The 19463-nt window shown below is 41.1% G+C and overlaps 1 protein-coding gene across 1 annotated transcript in view; it reads left to right on the top strand.

The window, feature by feature from the left end:
* Positions 1–19463, top strand: part of ITGBL1 (integrin subunit beta like 1) — a 114277-nt gene that overhangs the window by 57575 nt on the left and 37239 nt on the right. Inside the window, exons 5-7 of the mRNA XM_033147796.1 lie at positions 2620–2760; positions 5806–5946; positions 7747–7893. Of these exons, the coding sequence (XP_033003687.1) occupies positions 2620–2760; positions 5806–5946; positions 7747–7893 (429 nt within the window). The remainder of the gene's footprint in view (positions 1–2619; positions 2761–5805; positions 5947–7746; positions 7894–19463) is intronic.

Raw genomic sequence — 19463 nt, 5'->3', positions numbered from 1 at the left:
ACACAAGCTTTCAATTTTTACTTTTGTTTGCAGAGTATATGCTGCATGGAGAAACTTTTTGATAGTAGCAGTGGTTGTGAATAATGAGAGAGATGCATTTTAGGAAGCAGGAGCCTTGTAAGACATCTTGTGTTAGCCAGATGTAAGGTTAACTGTTACAGAGAATAGAGGGAGTACGATGTTGCTTTAGGGCAATAGGTAGCATGCATATTATTCCGCTTAAGCAATTTGAGGGTTACAACAGTGAAAATTAGTATCTTGGTAGGCTCTAGTCCACATATCATGACAGTATGAACACTTACTCCATTCCCTGTGGCCATTATTTTGAAGAGGTTTATAGCTGCAGAAGACTCAGCAGAAAGCAGCAACAGTCCAGTCCATTCCTTCACTAGCAGGAGTAATTTCTTTTATTACAATAAATGGGATTTTGCAAAGTCTTAAATTATGGGTATGCACGATAGTGTAGGATTGGGCTTTTTCTGCTGATACTTTGGTACATTTGCCTCAAGAACAAAGTTTGAGAAGGAGATAAATTAATTGCCAATAAATAGATAGTTACCAGAAAAGAGTAAAAAAGGAAAACCGACCAAGTTTTTTTTAAAATGACCAATCTGGGTATACATCAGAAGATCTGTTTGTGGGTAAGGAATTTCCTGACTGATAGGCCGCAGACAGTGCGAATGGGATCTTACTATTCTTCTACCCTAGTATTAAGCACAGGAGCTCCTCAGGGATGTGTGTTAAGCCCCTTTCTTTATTCCCTGTACACATGTGATTGCACCCCACTGTATAATTCCAACATAATCATCAAATTTGCGGATGATACAACAGTGGTGGGGCTCATTAGTGAGAATGATGAGTCTGCTTATAGGAAAGAAGTACAGGGGTTAATTCAATGGTGTAAAGAAAATAATCTTATGCTTAACACCAAAAAAACCAAAGAACTTATAATTGACTTTAGGAGAAAGAAAAGTGTATTTTTACCATTGCACATAAATGGTGAGGAGGTGGAGAGGGTTGGCAGTTTTAAATACCTGGGCATTTACATCTCCGAGGACCTCTCATGGACTGTAAATATTAATATGGCTGTGAGGAAGGTGCAGGGGAGGTTGTATTTCCTGAGAATGCTCAGGGGATTGAATCTATCTCAGCACCTACTCCTGTCCTATTATCACAGTACCATTGAGAGTGTCTTAACCTATAGTATACTATTGTGGTATGGGAGCAGCTCTGTAACGGATAAAAAAGCTTTACAGAGAATAATTAAAATTGCCCAGAATGTTATTGGGCTCCAACTATCAACCCTGGACGAGATCTTCACGTCTCGCTGTTTGAAGAAGTCACACAACATCCTGAGAGATCCCACCCATCCTGCTCACAACCTTTTTGAACTGTTGCCTTCGGGCAGAAGATACAGGATAATGAAAACTTGAACCACACGCCTTCTGAATAGTTTCTATCCAAGAGCTTTGATTGCACTTAATAATGATCTCAGGGTCAGTAGTAAGTAATAGTAAGCAGTGAGTAGTAAGGAATGAGACAGGCTTTTAGGTTATGCTATGCTTTTAATAGGTTATGTTATACTCTGGATTATGTTATGTTTTAATAGATTATGTTTTAATAAGGATGAGAGTGTTGGAGATATGTGCAAATGTGTATGGTAAATCCGGTCTTTGGGTGTTTGATTTTCGTTGTTGTGTATACTGTGTATATACGGACAATGACAATAAATAAATCTATCTATCTAAGTTATTAAGAAATTAACTCTCTACTTGAATTATGCTGGAGGGAAAGAACGGTGTCCTCTACACACCCGATCTAATAGTAGAGGTGGAAACACCCAGCTTGAAAACTCTCCAAATAGCAGAAAAATACTAAACATGCTCCCAATATGCCTGGAAACACCAACGGCTTCCACAAGTTGAGTTGGTGAGACACCCACATGGCGGGGAGCCAGTCTATGCTGGCTGAATTGAGTGTGTGTCTATCACTGACTCACCCATTTTTTAAAAAATGATTTGCATGAAGTAAAATTCACATATTTTCATCTCTTAATATCTGTTGCATGCTTAGGGAATCTGAAGATACCCAATGCTAGTAAGGAAGTCCTTAATAGCATTGCAAAGAAGACAGAACTTCTCCTTCCTTTGCACTCTGCTAGACTTGGCTGTATCTTAACAATAACAAATTCTGAACAAATATACTCTTACGCATGCTCAGCCATCTACATTTTATGATTTTCTGTAAAAGTGTTCTTAAGTGTCCATGTGGCAAACCAGACTCTCCCTCTCCCCCAGCATTAACCAGTGTTGCCGCTTAGCTGTAGGCTGGCATTTATTGCAAGTTTCAGAAGAATATTAGGCGATTGTCCTAATGACTTTATTGTATACAGACTCATTCATCAGAAATAAAGCAGCCCCTCCAGAATGCTAGAAAACAATGAAACGATGCTGAGATTTCTGCAGAGGTTATTACGAGACCAAGAATAAAATTGCTGCCGTCCGTGGTGGCTATTAGTTTTATGAATCCTCATCAAAATCTTCTTAAAAATGAACTGAACGATATATATTTTTATAAAGACCATCTTTCTTCACTGTCAACATTTTGTCTTGGGTTAAGGCCATGGAAAGTGTTACTGTGGAAACTGTTACTGCGAGGCTGGTTGGCATGGCGATAAATGTGAACTTCAGTGTGACATTACCCCATGGGAGATCAAGAGGAGGTGCACATCTCCAGATGGCAAAATCTGCAGCAACAGAGGTGGGCCATTCATGTACTGTTCTACATATGTAGATCTCTTAGAGCTAGACTTTAGTTTGTTGTTGTTTCAATTAATATTTTGCATTGGTGTGAGATTACATGGTATGGTGAAAACTCACCTGTTGTTAGAAAAGTGTGGGCTTTGTTGAACCCCCTGAAGCCAAATCTGTTTATTTTATATCATGTTTCTATACCACCCTTCACATATTCCAGCAACACAGAGTATTAAAATAAAATATAGGGAATAATGCCAAGAAATATCAATGGGACGAGTGGAGTACAGCACACTGTCTTTACGTGCACATGCAAACACACAAACCTTTATTGTGATTATTTATTTTAACCTATAATCTAGGGAACATGTGGCTCCCAAGAAGTGTTTAAACTACAAATTCCACCATCCATGACCATTGAACATGCTGACTGGGCCTGAATCTACCCTCACCTGTTTAATGTTATTTCCCACGAATATTAGATATGTCATTCTAAAATTAAAACTTTTTTCACCTTGCCCCCACCCCAAACAAATGAAAGTTAAACCCAGCCACACCACTTTCAAAAGCGCTGTTTCTCTCCTTGGTGCTGGTTCCTTTGATGCTCTGCTTTGCCCCCATTTTAATTCTTTCTCCCTCCCTCCGGGTCCTTTGTTATCTTCCCCTCGATTGCCATTGGAGGGCGTTCAGAGTTTGAATGCAGTAAAGAAAAAGAAAAAGAAAACACTACTTAGAAGATATGAGCAGTGTTTCAGTGATAGAGCAGCATAAAATGATTAAAAATGAAACGACAAGGTAATAACACATTATGAATGTAAAAAGTAGGATGGCATGTGTCCATCTATGTTATCAAAACCATTCCTTAGCGCTTCCTTAATGTTAAAAGCCATGAGTGTAGATTCTGTTGGATCAATCCATCAAGCCCGGATGGATGATTTTGAAGGATTGGGTCCGGCATCACTTGCGCTCCGTGTGTGTGTGTGACAGTATCCATACTCAGCAGAGTTACATCTCAACCCAGCTCCTTCTTTGGAAGCGTCTTCGGGGTTGGAGGTACACACAGTAGGCAATAAACACTCATGGACGCCATAACGATTCAGTCAAGTGTGGAAGTTTACTTGACAGGCATAAAAGCATATTGGCAGCAAATATATACAGACATTCACCACTGCCATGCTTTGAGTCCAACAAGAGTCCAAGACTCTTTCTCTGCTTCTCTCACCACAAGGCGCAAGCAAGAGACTCACAACAAGTTACTCAGAACCGTTGTTATCAGTACTTCCTGTCACACTGCGCATGTCCAAAGAACAGTTCCCACAGAAAATGTCCTTGCATAGGCAAAACAATATTGGCCTTCTGCTGCTTCCTGAAACTTCTTTTCTGTTTCTGGAACAAATGAGAACAGTGAAATGGTTGGCTAGCACCTGCTTGAGGGTGGGGCAAAGATGTTTGAATGGTTCTCTGGGTTTGTCTGTTATTCTCCACCAGTAATTTCAATACTCAGTTTTCAGCAATGAAACAATAATTTCAGGACTGTTTAGGATGAGCACTGTTTCATGAATGTGTCTGTATTCGTTAACAATGATGCCTGCTTTCACTCAGCAAATATTTAAAAGATCAACTGTTGTTCCTCTGGCTGTGGTCCAGAGCTATTACAGTAAAGCAAAAGTGCAGATCTCAAAATCCATCTCTTTAGTACATCTCCACTGACAAAGCTCTGCCAAATTAGGAGCATCTAATTATCCTGAGAGCATTTAGAAAACTCTCTCATCTTAATTACAGAGTAATTGAAAGTCTGGTTGAAATATAGAAATAATAGAAGCTCATTTCATTTTAGTTTAACAGTGAGGGTTTTTTTAAAAATTGTAAAATAATAAAAAGCCATTGCAGCCCCGGAAACAATGAACCAATAAATGTTATCTGTCAGATTAGATGTTTTACTCATGTGGTAGCAAATGATGTCAATAAGAAATTTAGATTTAAATCACAACATATTTTTTTGGGCTATGTTCATCAGTTTACATGAAGCATTGCAAATGACAATTGATTCTATCAAGTAACTTATTTCTGGTAGGTAGTCTGTGAAATCTTATCTTCGGATAATTATTGCAAGAGCAAAAAGCTTCCTTTGTACTAACTTTCCCCAGCCTGGTGCATTTCAGATGCTTTTGACCTAAATCACTTCATCACATACACATAATGTTCCACAGGTTGCATTTTTATGGCAGCGCCTATGCTAGCACCTGCAAGATTTCTTCAGATGGTAGGGGTTTGGGGTGAGCGGGGATGAGGTACAGCACCATTCACCATCAGCACCATTCAGAGGTATCAGCAGAGATGGGGGAACACCAGGGCTTTCAGAAATAGCAAAACCAAATCTTTAGTAGAGGAAAACCCTTAGGTGGGGGAAATCGTTATACAGCCAGGTAGGGACCCAGCATGCTCACTGGGGATGGAATGCTGATTCACTGGTGGTGGTGGGGAGAAAATCCTTGGGGGGGGGGTGGAATGGAGTGCCTGGAATCCTGACCAAGGGCACTCTATACTGCAACTTTCTGTTGCAGGTCCCACTTTCTCCATATCTCTATGTCATTTGAATGGCATGGCATAAAGTTAAATCAGTTGGTCAAAATAAATTGGTTACCTGACGTTCATCCATTTGAAACTGGCCCTATGATGAAAGATCCTAGGGGAGCAGGAAAGAGGTGGTACCTATCACCTCCCAACAGAAGCCAAAATACCTGAAAAGTCCAGACATATACAAACACATTTACACACTCACAACCCTATAACAACTGAGGCATTGCTTTCTAGGCACCATTTCCCATGGTGCCACATGGTGACAAGCAAGTTCTCATCTGCTGGTCTCCTAACACATTGAAGAAGGCAGACTTTCAAAATGAGTTGACTATGCTACAAGGTAGCTTTAAAAATTGCAGCTAAACGTTCAACAGCTATAGAACATCAAAACCTTCTGCTCCTTTAATTTATCTTAACAGTCTCTGTTCTAAGCTATTGCTTTTGTTGTTCAGCTGTTCTCTTTTCTCCTTAGGCACCTGCGTATGTGGTGAATGTACATGTCATGATGTTGACCCAACTGGAGACTGGGGAGATATTCATGGAGACACCTGCGAGTGTGATGAACGAAATTGCAAGGGAGTCTATGACAGATATTCAGATGATTTCTGTTCAGGTAAGAGCAATATTTGAAACAAATGTGAAGAATTCAATATGGCTGTATTGGATCCAGTTATATCCAAACAAAGACAAAATGCTGCTTCATGATCTTGGAAACTATCATTATGAGATCTTAAGATGTGTCCAAAATATATAGTGCATGCTCTGCGTTCACACTTTCAAAATGTTCTGTATGAAAATTGTATCTTTTTTCCATCTGCCACATATACAAATCACCCATGTGGGTGGTTCCTCTCCCCTTGACCACATAAATGTGCTGATGTTTCTGTCCCAGGCTTATATCCTCACTCCCACTGAATCATCCTGCGGTGCTGGTTGTGTAGACGTTGTGATAAAACAACCCCGAATGCAATCTTTTCACAAATCTTACCCCTTTGAGAAATGTATTTCATCTGTTTAATTGACGGGATGAGACTGCAGATAAGTAAACCCCATATGTCTAGATGAAGCATTTGGGGATCGTAAAAAGCCAATTTGCAGATAAGTACCTTCCTGTAACTAAACAGAAATACCTGTGGTTATTTTAAAGACTTCATTCACCAAGAGCAGGGAGTAGCTTGCTGCTACTACTTTACCTTACAGAGAAGGCAGCATTCTCTAGAGATTCCCATTTCTCTAGAATTTCATTTCAGAGCCCTTCATCTCGCTGAGTAGATTCTTTAAATCAGCTTTATCAGTTAGTGCATAACGGGATGACTGTCCCCTAAAAAAAAAAAATCCAGCAGGAAAGAGTACTCCACCCACCCCCACTGGCCAGGGTACCACAGGAGTTGAGAAACTGAAACGCTTCTTTTATGGACAAGCTTTGCGGTGATGCCACCTTGCGATTTCATGCATGGTTGTCTTTATGTGGCTTGATTCCCTCTGAAGTAGAACCACACAGTATATATGTGTGTGTGTGTGTATATATATATATATATATATATATATATATATATATATGTGTATATATATATATATATATATATACACACACACACACACACACACACACACAGAGGAGCGAGTTAGGGAGCTATTTGTGTTGTAGTAAGTACATTCTATATCCCATCTTTCTGCATGCAGCACATAATTAAACTACAGAATCTGCTTCCACAAGAGATAATGATGGTCGCCAACTTGGTTGGTTGTAAAAGCAGATTAGACAAATACATGGAGGATATACAGTAAGACTTATCAGTGCCCACTAGCAACAATGGCAATGTTCTTCCTCCACTGCCCGAGGCAGCATACCTTTGTGCACTAATTGCTTGGAATTACAGGTGGGAGGCAGGTTGTTGCACTAATGTTCTGCTTTCTCATAGCCGTCTGGTTGGCCACTGTGAGAACGGAATGCTGGACTAGATGAGCCTTTGTCTTGATCCAGGAGGGCTGTTCTTAATGTTCCTCATGGAAGTCAAAGCAGTGTTACATAGGGTTCCCAGGCTGTCTCCCATCCAGGCAGTGGCTGGAGTCAGACCTGCCAAATTAGATTCAGCAAGGTGAGCTTAGATCAGTGGTTCTCAAAGGGTGTGGCAGGAGAAGATGAGAAGTGTGGCAAGAAGCTTCAAGGACACCCAAAGAAACATTTAAACATCTCAGTGTAGTATAGTATAAAAATATTATTATTATTTGGATACACAACCTGAAACAGTATTCCTACTCAGTCTGATGAACATCTAGGTGCTAACCACTGATGGGCAAGTTCAGGGTCCCTGGGCTCCCTCTTATTTTTCTTTACCTCTACTCCTTTCAACTAAAGTAGGACACATGGCTACTCTAAACTGAAATTATGTATTTTCATTTTGCTCTTAAGGTCATGGACAGTGTAACTGTGGAAGATGTGATTGTAAACAAGGATGGACAGGGAAGAAATGTGAGCATCCACTTTCTTGTCTCATGTCGGCAGAAGATAGCGCTAGAAAATGTCAAGGGAGCTCACATTTGCCTTGCTCTGGAAGAGGTAGGTGGCTTGGTTTGATTTGTCTGGTTTTTGGGGAGATTTTGATTTTTCAATTTAGTTGAGCTGCTACTTGGAATGGAGGGACGTTAGTTCCGCCAAGCATGTAAAGCAGTTCACATTTCACATATCTGTCTTAAGGTTATGTTCAAAGAGCAACTTCCAGCACGGCTGGATGTTCAGTTGGCACTAAATGGGAGCAAAAGAAGCAGAAAAAACCGGATACAAATCTGAGCTACCCATCATTTAGATTTTGCCCCTTGCTGGTTCTTGCTAACCTACCAGTAGTAGGAATCAGCATAGGCCTGATGTGACTTGTGGATGTTAAAGGTGCTGAATCAGCCAACCTGATGCCTAAAAGTTCCCCCATCTGAAAATGATGGTAATTGTTCCATAATTCAAGAGCTTTATTCATGTTGCCATACTATTTTTTAATACACAAATTACTCTAAGTAAGAAATATGTATGAAATTGATAAACAGCTTCCCCCCCCTGACTTGTTATGCTCAGATAGTGTTGGTATGTTATTTTTCTGCCACATATAGCAAGCAGCTCCACCTTCCCCACTCAGGTGTTGCAGAGCGTTGTCTCTCAATTAACAGCAAAGTGAGCCCTGGGGACTCAAGAGCAAATTTTCTGCTAAAGTACACCATCTAGTTGGCAGCTCCATCTTCTTCATATGGGTTGCCTTCAGGCCCATCATCAGCATTTGGTACCCTTGGGCAGTAGGCAGAGCCCCAAGGCCTGAACAGACGCCTCCAGCTCTGACATTCGCCCTGAACTCTTCAAATTAGCCAGCAGGGTCTGTGAGTGTCCATTTCAATTTCCCATTTGCCCCAGAGTGGCATTACATCAGGTGCTGCAGTGCACTGTGGGAAATTAAAACGGCTGGTCTTAGACATCTTTGAACCTACTGCTCAGGTAAACCCGAGAAGGCCCAGCACTGTGAAGAGGATCCCACCACAGCTCAGTTTGCTCAGGGCCTCCTCAAACTTGGAGCCCATCCCTGATTACCATACATGGATTATTAAGTCATTGAAAGGCTGTTTATGGGTGCAGCCTAGCATGCATTGCTTATGACCCTTCCCTCCATGGAAGGGAAGCAGAGGGAATACCAGACCCACTCCTGAACTATCTGAATCGGAACAGGAAGGACAGAAGCGGGGTTGTATTGTAAGTGTGCTTGGCTGAAATTTTGGTTAAAATCCTCACCACAACTGGGAATCCCGGTTGTTCCTGATTGCAGGAAGGAGTTTAAGCATGTTCAGCTGAGAACACTTAAATTCCCTTCACTGTGGGAAGGTCAAGAGTGGAGGTGGTTGGGGGTGTTGTGCCTATTCCATGACTTCTCCACAGAGATAACATTAGAATACCTGAAGAGGGCTTCTATATATTATAGAGTATCTCCACCTATATTTTAAAGCCATGGTGCACAATTCAGTACGGGGTTAAATATACTTAACCCCCGCCCCCGCCCTGATTTCCATGTAGACCCAACCATGCTTGACTCTGTACTGGATTGCAGCCATGCATTGACATTACTCCATCGTACTTATGAAGACGGCACCGGGGGGGGAAGTATTCTTTGAGAACAATAATTTTGTTGTCATTGTCCACTCAAATAATATCTCCACATGATGCACCACTTTGTTATTGGCATTTTGTAGGAAATCATCTTAACTAAGAATCCATATTTCACTCTATTATGGAAAATGAAGGGTAATAGATCAGTATTTGCAACCTTAGGTGTTTCAGGGTGGATCATTTTCTCAGTGTTCTCTTTTTTTGTAACAAAACATGATGGAGGTTCTTTGCTATTCATTGCCAGGGTGTGTTGTCTGCTTCGCATGAGAAGATCTCTGATCTTGCAAAACTCTTATGTATGCAAATATCTCTCCCAGGAGTTTTTCCTGAGGTTGAGGGTATTTTTTTTAATACATTCTTTGACATAATTTTCTCTAAACTGAAAAGGCCATAACCTCAATTGGTGTAAATGACTATAAATCATGATTAGAGAGATGTTGTTAGATGACCACTATTTGTTACAGTGAAAGGATAATTAGCTTAAGTTTGTTTGACCAACCTTTCTCAAAATAAGAGGCATTGCAAAGCTGTTGATATTAGTTATGTGGAGTTCTTAGAAGCAGTAACCCCTAAGGGAAGTAATTAATTTCTACAGAATGGCAATCATGTCCAAGGTAATCCTGAAATGCCCTTTGAAATAATGGATATCTTACTAAACAAGGCATATTGATCCTCTTCTTGTTGTTGTTAGTGTCTCTGTTCCATACTTACCTGGTGGTTTGTTTTTTTTTAAAAAAAGACTTGCCTTTTCAAATTCAAAAAGCAATTGAGAATGAAATGGATTCTTTTCATTTTGATTTATGGAATTATAAGGTGAGTTTTTAAAAGATTATCAGATGGGAATGGAGAGATAAATGAATGAAGTTCTTTTTTTAAAGTTTTGGTTATTAACACAGGTTTTTGGCCTAATAACTATTGACATCTAATAGTGTCCATCTGTCAGTGGGATCAAGCAATGGGATTTCCCTACCTTTCCACCCCCGCTCCCCGCCCCTAAATCTGATCTTGAGAACTGTGAGACCCTCTGGAGCAGATTGTGTCAATTCAGGAAGCTGCAGAAGGGAGAGAGGAAGAAGAGTCTACTTGTGTGACATTCGATGTCACACAGACAATCCTCAGACAAGCCAGTGTGGAGTAGTGGTTAAGAGCGGTGGACTCGTAATCTGGTGAACCAGGTTCGCGTCCCTGCTCCTCCACATGCAGCTGCTGGGTGACCTTGGGCTAGTCACACTTCTCTGAAGTCTCTCAGCCCCACTCACCTCACAGAGTGTTTGTTGTGGGGGAGGAAGGGAAAGGAGATTGTGAGCCGCTTTGAGGCTCTTTAGGGTAGTGATAAAGCGGGATATCAAATCCAAATCCAAACTCTTTTTCATTTCTTCTTCCATCCTCCCACACTTGTGTCCTTTACCTCTCCTCTTTCCAGTCTACTTTTAAATATACCAGTAAGGATAATAGATAGATTTTGCAGGAGAAGGAGAACAGGAGGTGTAGGAGTAAAACATTGTGTGTGTGTGTGTGTGTGTGTGAGAGAGAGAGAGAGAGAGAGACAGAGACAGAGACAGAGACAGAGACAGAGACAGAGACAGAGAGATACTCCAGATTTTTTGCTGAAATTCACACAATTCACTCCATCCTCTGGCATGGTCCAAGTGGCTTCTAAATCACACATAGTTCCAAGAACCTGCTTTGAAGGTACTGGCAACTGAAGTAATGAATGTTTTTCTTACTCAAGCATTTGCACAGGGAAAAGCTAGCATTGCTCTTGAACTATTGCATCTGACCTTACATGTCATTTAATTTGTGATGGGCTCTTTCACTAATATCATCCACAATAACCAGGAGTCAAGCAAAGGTTACGGTCTATTTGCCAAATTTAGCTCTGCCGCTTTTGACATTTGCTTGTATATCCTTTGCCTCCAGCTACCTGTCTCCTGCAGGAACTATAAATTAGCAGGTGGTTGTTGTTGCTTTTTTATCAAGTTTTCTTATTATTATTGCTGAACAGATTGCTTGAATCTCAGTCAAAACCCTCAGATGTTATCTGTTTTATGGCTACTACTGAATCCCTCCACCTCTGCCTGCGATAGTATCTCGATTGATTGAATCCTGTCTTCCACAAAGTTGGCTAGCCTCTAAAACATGGGTCGGGAACTTGTGATGTTACACATATTGCCAGAATACAACTCCTATTATCTCTACCGCTTGCCCCAGAGTGGCTGGGGTAACTCAGTCAGATGAGCAAGGTACAAGTAATAAATAATAATAACTGGGGCTGATGGGATTTGGAGTCCATCCGTATCTGGAGCAGTGGCAGAACTTGGGCTTTCAAATTTTGGTGGCGTCCCTGCCCGAGGCTCCATGACCATTGCGACCAAACCAGTTGCGCTCCACTAAATCAGCCCCTGTTTGGAGGGCCACAGGTTCTCCACCTCTACTCTAAAATGTATTTCTTTTTTCAATATAAAACATCACATTGAGAATTAATTTAAAGCTGCTGTCTTTTTTTGTTTGTGAAAACAATACTAGAACATTATTCTTGCCTTGCTAGGAGGTGAAGGTGAACTATATAGTGCAGTCTGGGGTCCAGTTTCTACATGATGTGGGAGCAACATGGCTCTCATTCTCCCATGACTCCACCCCATGCTAAGTGGCATGATTACACAAATCATAATATGTATTGATTAAGTCATTAATTTAGTTTATTAATTAATCGTGCTGCTTGCCTCTGGCTTTGCAGGGAGAAATGTGAGCACATTAGATACATCCCATGGTACTAATAATAATAAAAAAGCATTTGGGGATGTGGGGAAAACATGCTAATAACGTGAGGAACTAGATCAGGGGTGACATTAGCATAGCTTATCCTTCATGATGTTTCTCAAAACTTCTATGGAGCAATCATATGCTACTATCCTTCTTGGGAAACATGGAGGCAGGATGGAAGAGGAAAGGGTCTGGTTTTCTCTGATCTCCCTTCTCTCTTCACACCTAGAAAATCTGCTCCATTGGATTGATGGATGCTCCAGAACAGTGAAGAAGGTGGCAGAGGAGACTGCAGTGGAAAGAGGGAACTGGATTAGCAGACACATTTACTGGATCAAAAGGCATTCTGTGGGAGGGATGGAATCACTGGATTTCCCCCTATATTCTTACGGCAGGAAGCTGTAAGGAAGCAGGAAGCCCACTGGTCCCATGACTGCAAATAACAACCTATTGAGGCTGAGGGTGCATGAGGGGAGAGAATTACCAGCAACCCTATTCAATTGAAGTCAGTTTTAATTTAATTAATTACTCTTTCTGGAAAGGAAACTAGAGCTGTACTTGTAGGGCAAAGGCAGCCAGTGACTTAAAAATAACAATTCCTGAGTATTATGAATAAGTTTCCATTGGATAAATAAGTGTAAAATCAAAATGGAGCATTTCCTGTCTTCAGCAGCTTCACAGTGGATTATTGGTTTCCCCCCAAATGCTTCATCACAATGAGTAAGATCAGTGATGGGAATGGGAGTTGCCCTGCCTACTTCATCAAAGTTTCCTAATGCCATGTAAAATATATTGTTTGGCACAGGATCTGTACCCGATGAGAGCATGACATTATAGTTGTTGCAGCATTAAATTAATGTTGTCACACATCAGTCTTCTTCATTGTCACAGCACAGTGAACAAAGGAAACTGTTCAATTATAGTATATATATATGTATATATATCTACAAGGAGGAAGGACTGACTGTCATCCAGCTCTTTACAAACTTGATTTCTGTCTTTTCCGTTGTTTTCCCCCTAAAACCTTTCCAGAGATTTTGTTTCTTCGTAACTATACTGTATGTATATAACGGAAAGCCAAAGAGGGGCAAAATGGAGCTATCATACCAGGCAGTGAGAATGGCATAAGAATCTATATCGGAGTCCACAGAAAAGTCCCAAAGCAATGAACGAGGATTTGTGTTCATTAGGACTCTTCCGTATGAACTGATTAGTGCTGGTGAAACTGATCCCAATAACTGCTGGTTTTAACATCTTCAAAGGGAGAGTAGTAGCCAGTGGTCTACTAACCCTGGCATGCTTCGCTGCAGCCTGAGGGCAAAAGTAAACATGCAGTTAAATGCATGAATGAAATTAAGATACTTCCCCCTCCCCTTATGTGAATTGCAGATTTAGAGGAGCCTGCATAATACTCAATGTGGAGACAGAGTTTAACCCTTTCTTTCTTTCTTTCCTTCCTTCCTTCCTTCCTTCCTTTCCTTGCCATGGTTCTAATGAAAATCACTTCAAGTTGGTATTTGCTTCAGGAAGGAAACATCATCATCATCATCATCATCATCATTATCCCACCCATCTGGCTGGGTTTCCCACATGTCATGTTTCCTGCATCTAGGACCAAGTGTTGCCTTCACAGGGATTCACAAATCACCCCACTTGAAGGGAGAGTCCTCATTGTATACCATCGTGGCCTGAGCACATGGCTCTCCCATCACCCCCAAACTTTGGAGGAGATTCCATTGTGGTTTCTCTTGCTGAAGCATCCGACTGTGCAGAATCCACTGTGGCCTCTTTAAGGAGTATAGGAAACTCGGGGAGAACAAGCCACTGGAAGGAAAGGTTTCTTAAGCCTCCAGGTGAATCTGATCCTTTGTTCAGACAACATCTTCCATAGCTAAGCCAGAAAATCTCACTGGGAGCCGCTCAGGTACCTTATTGGCCTGGCCTGACTGGAAGACAGTTTGGTAATTCATTACTTCCACTTTCCCAATCTCCAACAGAACAAGATGTCATATTGGGGTGGCGGTGGCGGGGAGAGAAGCCATGGCCTCCAAGCAGGAGCACTGACCCCAAAGGAACCCACTCTCCCAGCCTCTGCACCTGAGGAGTTCATCTTATCACTATCTTGATCCTCAGACTGAGGAAGTTGCGCAACAACTGTCCTCAGAGTAAAAGGACTGTTACCCAAAAGACACCACCATTGGAATCAACTCTTGCCATTATCAGGGAGCCTTACAAATTACATAATTACAAAAGGCTTCGCCCCACACCCCACTCCCCAGCAGAGCAAGCACCCAAAACTAAGCTGCAGCCGTGTTTAAGACTCAGTCCAGAGTTCTTTGCTGCTGAATCAACATTTGAGCCTGCTTGTATATGAGCTGTCAAACCTGGCTCTACTTGGAGCTGTCCATGGTCTTGTCTAGAGTTACCTAACACTTCTCTAAGCCTGTTGGGACCACTGTAGGTTAGGGAAAGGTTATACTCTCCTCCACCCCGAGGCTCTGACACTGGTCAGGCCCTGCAGCACTGCTGTTTACATTTTTTAAAGAGTACACATTAATTGCACTCATGAAACGGACATCATATCTGGTTTGGCTCTCAGATCTCTTTGTACCAGGAACAGTATCTAATCGAATTGTCAGCAAAGTGCACTCTCTTTTCCATCTTAAGAGCTCTTCCTTGTGCTTTCATCATGCCTATCTTTTCTCTCTCTTTCCATTTTCTTGGTTTTTGCTTTTAATTCCGCCTGGAGAAGACTAAAGCTGAAGCCAACTCAACGTTTTGTGATTTTTAAAAAAAGTGGTTATGTGCTACTGTTGCTAGTTGGACTCCAACCTCCCCCCCCCCCCCGGTGACCCAACATGGCTCCCTAAATCTGTTGCAGGAACCTTAGCATAGTCTTCTTGGGTAATCAATCTGAATTTCTTTAAGTTGAATCGCATTTGCTTAACTTGGTGTTTTTTTGGGTTGCTGTTTTTATTTACGCAAAAATAACAAACAATTTAAAGCAGCGGTCAGCATGCATTAAGCTGAGGAATTATTTGAGCAAATCGCAAAAAGTTAATAGCGGGTCATGTTCATTTTCCTTTCCAGTTAGACAGTGGGCATTATTTGGTACTGTATTCAGTATTTCAAGTGTGCTACTTCCTTCTTTAAGATGTATTGGAATGGAAGAATCAATGCTGCATGGACCAGCATAGTCCTACTTCCAACATGGTGGCTTAATTTTTTCAACCTTTTATGAATGTTTCTGGCCTCTAGCATATAGGTCAGTAATACTGTATCTGCATCGTTATTAAAAAGAGCTGCAAGAGAAGTCAGCATTAAGGGAGAAAGTACGTATCTCACAATACTGGGAAAATAGGAGTTTTGTGAAGGCTGGGGGATAAGTTGATGCATACCTACAGTAATGTGGAATACATTATATTTTTGTGCAGTGCCTCCGGAATAGCACAGAAAGCAATTTAGTGTTACAGATTCTATATTGAGCAAAAGATTATATCTTGAGTTAATGTTCCTTTGATGTACTGCGGTGGTCTCTTTGAAAAATTGTGGGGGGTTTGTTTTTTCCCCGTTTTGGTAAAGACTACCTACACTTTGCAACAGGCTTCCCTGTTTGGGAATATTTCCCATTGTGAAATTGCTGTAATTGACATAATTGCCATTCCCTAATCAAAGAACAGGGTGACACTAATGTGCTGTGAAGACTCCCTTTGAATCCTTTGTGTAGATTGTCTTTCCTGTTTGATTGGGTAGAAGAGAGCCCAAGAGAGCTTTGACAGATGGCAGGTACTACCAGAATCTGGAAGGTGTTGTTGAAAACGCTACTTTTTAAACCCTTTATACAAATATATTTGAGACAGCCTGTAGATTTTATTTTATTTATTTATTTATTTTACAAAATCTTGTACTCTGGAAGTCTGCACTATGAAATGTGAGTCTGCATTGCATGCAGTAAGTAGTATGTGGGTGCCTCTGTGACTGTCTGCTCCCCTGATACTAATAGGAATATGTGAAATTTCAGCTTTCATAAGTGCTTGACTAGCTTGTACCTCTCGAGGTCAAAATGCACTTTGGCTACCTCATTTGTTCAGATTACAAAACTACTTTAGAACATTGACTTTCCTCTGGCAATTTTTCACTACTAGGGCACTCCAGTTTTTCCTCCTTAGTTTTCTATTGTTATTTTCCAACCATGGCTGCTGAGCATGCTGAGTCCTCATTGGGCATTTATTTTTGGAGGCTTTTGTCCAATTTTTTAAAGGGAGGGGGGTGATACTTCTGCAAGCCTTCAGCTCTTCCCAAGTTCTTCTTTCTTGGTGGCTCCATTATTATCATTATTATTATTATTATTATTATTATTATTATTATTATTATTTATACCCCACCCATCTGGCTGGGTTTCCCCAGCCACTCTGGGTGGCTTCCAATAGAATATTGAAATACAATAATCTATTAAACATTAAAAGCTTCCCTAAACAGGGCTGCCTTCAGAAGTCTTCTAAAAGTCTGGTAGTTGTTTTTCTCTTTGACATCTGGTAGGAGGGCGTTACACAGGGCGGGTGCCACTACCGAGAAGGCCCTCTGCCTGGTTCACTGTAACTTTGCTTCTCGCAGTGAGGGAACCACCACTGGACCTCAGTGTCCGGACAGAATGATGGGGGGTGGAGACGCTCCTTCAGGTATACTGGACCGAGGCCGTTTAGGGGTTTAAAGGCCAGCACCAACACTTTGAATTGTGCTCAGAAATGTACTGGGAGCCAATGTAGGTCTTTCAAGACCAGTGTTATGTGGTCTCAGCGGCCGCTCCCAGTCACCACTCCAGCTGCCGCATTCTGGATTAGTTGTAGTTTCCGGGTCACCTTCAAAGGTAGCCCCACATAGAGCGCATTGCAGTAATCCAAGCGAGAGATAACTAGAGCATGCACCACTCTGGCGAGACAGTCTGCGGGCAGGTAGGGTCTCAGCCTGCGTACCAGATGGAGCTGATAAACAGCTGCCCTGGACACAGAATTGACCTGTGCCTCCATTTGTGTCAGCACTCCTCGCTTGAGTTCAATATTAGAAAGAGTAATGAACAACGCCAGTCTTTTCACTTGGCCCTGAGTATGCACTTCTGATTCACGTATATTTGTTATTAAATTTAGCATTGGCTTGATGTTATTATTGCACATGATAGATGCTGAGAGATTTGCTTCTGTCTTTCTGTGACCTCTGCTGTTGATTCATTACCAATTCCAACATGAAATGTCATTGATTATCAGGTGGTTGATATTTGCAGTGAATAATAATGTGGGTCATCCTGTTCTCTAGGCCATGATAGATTGAATCCCCACGCTGGCTTACTTTCATTAGTGACAGGTGACTAATCTGCAGTAGTGATCTTAAAGGTAATGTTGCTGCCAAAAATAGACATCCTTTCTTCTACTTCCTGAATATTTAGTGAACTTTGAGTGGCCACTAGCAGAGCTCATGATGCTCCATGCAATGCTATACATTCCTCCAAAAGGATCATTTAGTATATTATTATATGCTAATTATTATTTTAAAGTTAAGGAGTTCATCTTTTCAGTTTATTTGCTGACTTTTTAAAGTGTTACAGTCAGAAATAGTGTGTCCTTGTTGAAGAGAACTGAACATTTTCATTTTACTGTTTCTTGTCTATGTAATAATTGGAAAAAAGAATTTGAATTTAAAAAAACCTGAACACCCCACACAAAAATGCAGTGCTTAATGATGGAGGTGGGGTTTGGTTGTTGTTTAAACAAACACACAGTAAGATTTCCTAAAGAAGGCACATTTCTCAAGATAAGGGAAGAAGATGAACAGCTTATCCCTTGCCAAGGTCTAAAACTGTCAGTATCTAAAATGTGGAAGTCAATCTATAATATTTTATAGTAGGTAACAATAATTAATAGGTAGTAATACATAAGACCAATGATAATCATAAGCATAACATCCTCTGGTTTTGAACAAGAGCCAAGTTTGCTTTTATTCATCCACTCACTTGTTCTATAAATTTATGCTTAATGGTGGCTTTATTTAGTGATCAATTAAATGTGTATCTCATTCCTTCCTCCAAAGCAGCCCAGGGCGGCTAACATGTCAATAGTAAAACACTACAATTGAGCACCATTAAAGAGTGCTCAAAACAAAAAGAAGAGCAGGGAAACCCTGAAGGGACTTAATTTGCAGCCCTGTACACTGTTAGCTTGGATTGGCAGGGATTATTCCTGAGTAAGCATCCATAGGATTATTACCGGTACACTGTAAATGTGTTTTACTAGGAAACTTAAGGCCTATGCAGTTGTTTAAAATACCTCTTCAGTAGCCAGTCAACGGATGACTCCTCTGTATTGTTGTTTGGTATTTTTATGTCGCTTTCCGCCTCCCAGTTATTTTGCGAGAGGGCAGTACCTATGCATTTTTAAATAAATGATAAAATTATAAACGAGATAGGTTTGGTCGCGCTCATAACACAAGCCAATGCACTTAACACCAAAGCATAGTGACGAGTGAGCTGTGAATTCTGGGTATATTTGAGAATGCTGAGGTTTCCCTAGATGAAATATTTGACGCCCCCTTTTGGGGGGGGAACAGTCCACATCTGTAGATTGCACATCATGTAAGAAAGTGGCCTAGAGCACATATTCGAAGGCCTATCCATCTTATAAGTTTCCTTTTAGAACAAGGTTTGAGAGATAGCATAATCGCCCTTAAGCGGCAAGCTGCTGTCATCCATCATAATTCTTCAATCAAGTTCACTCAGGCTCTCAGTCGTGGATGGTATGATAGGGCACCACCATTTACCAGTTGGCTGTATTGTTGCTGCTTACCAGGAGCTAGAGGGAGAGGGATGAGGCAGCGCTGATGTCGATACAGTGCAAACTCACTGGCAGGAGCACCAGATTGGCTTCACTGGTGCATTTACACCACACAGATCTCACTGCCACCAGCTGGTAAGCAGCAGCAACATGACCATCTGGAAGTTCAGTGAGTGATAGTGCCCCACTACTACAGGCTCTCAAAAATCACTATAATTTCCATTTTGACCTCGTTCAGGAGTTTGCATTTTAAGGACTGGCCCCCAGGCCCATAATTTCTGGGAGGTTTTAACGTATTTTTCTAAGTAACAGCTTGCTAAAATCAAATGCATTCATTAAAAAATGTTTACACAGGTGGCTATAGTCAAGCTTTCTTAAAATGGAAACTCCTCTTTGATTTAAGAC

Source organism: Lacerta agilis, chromosome 4 (genome assembly GCF_009819535.1).
Source record: "Lacerta agilis isolate rLacAgi1 chromosome 4, rLacAgi1.pri, whole genome shotgun sequence".
Lineage (NCBI taxonomy): Eukaryota > Metazoa > Chordata > Lepidosauria > Squamata > Lacertidae > Lacerta > Lacerta agilis.
The sequence above is the reverse complement of the archived record's forward strand: the minus strand, read 5'-3'. Positions and strand labels throughout refer to the sequence as shown.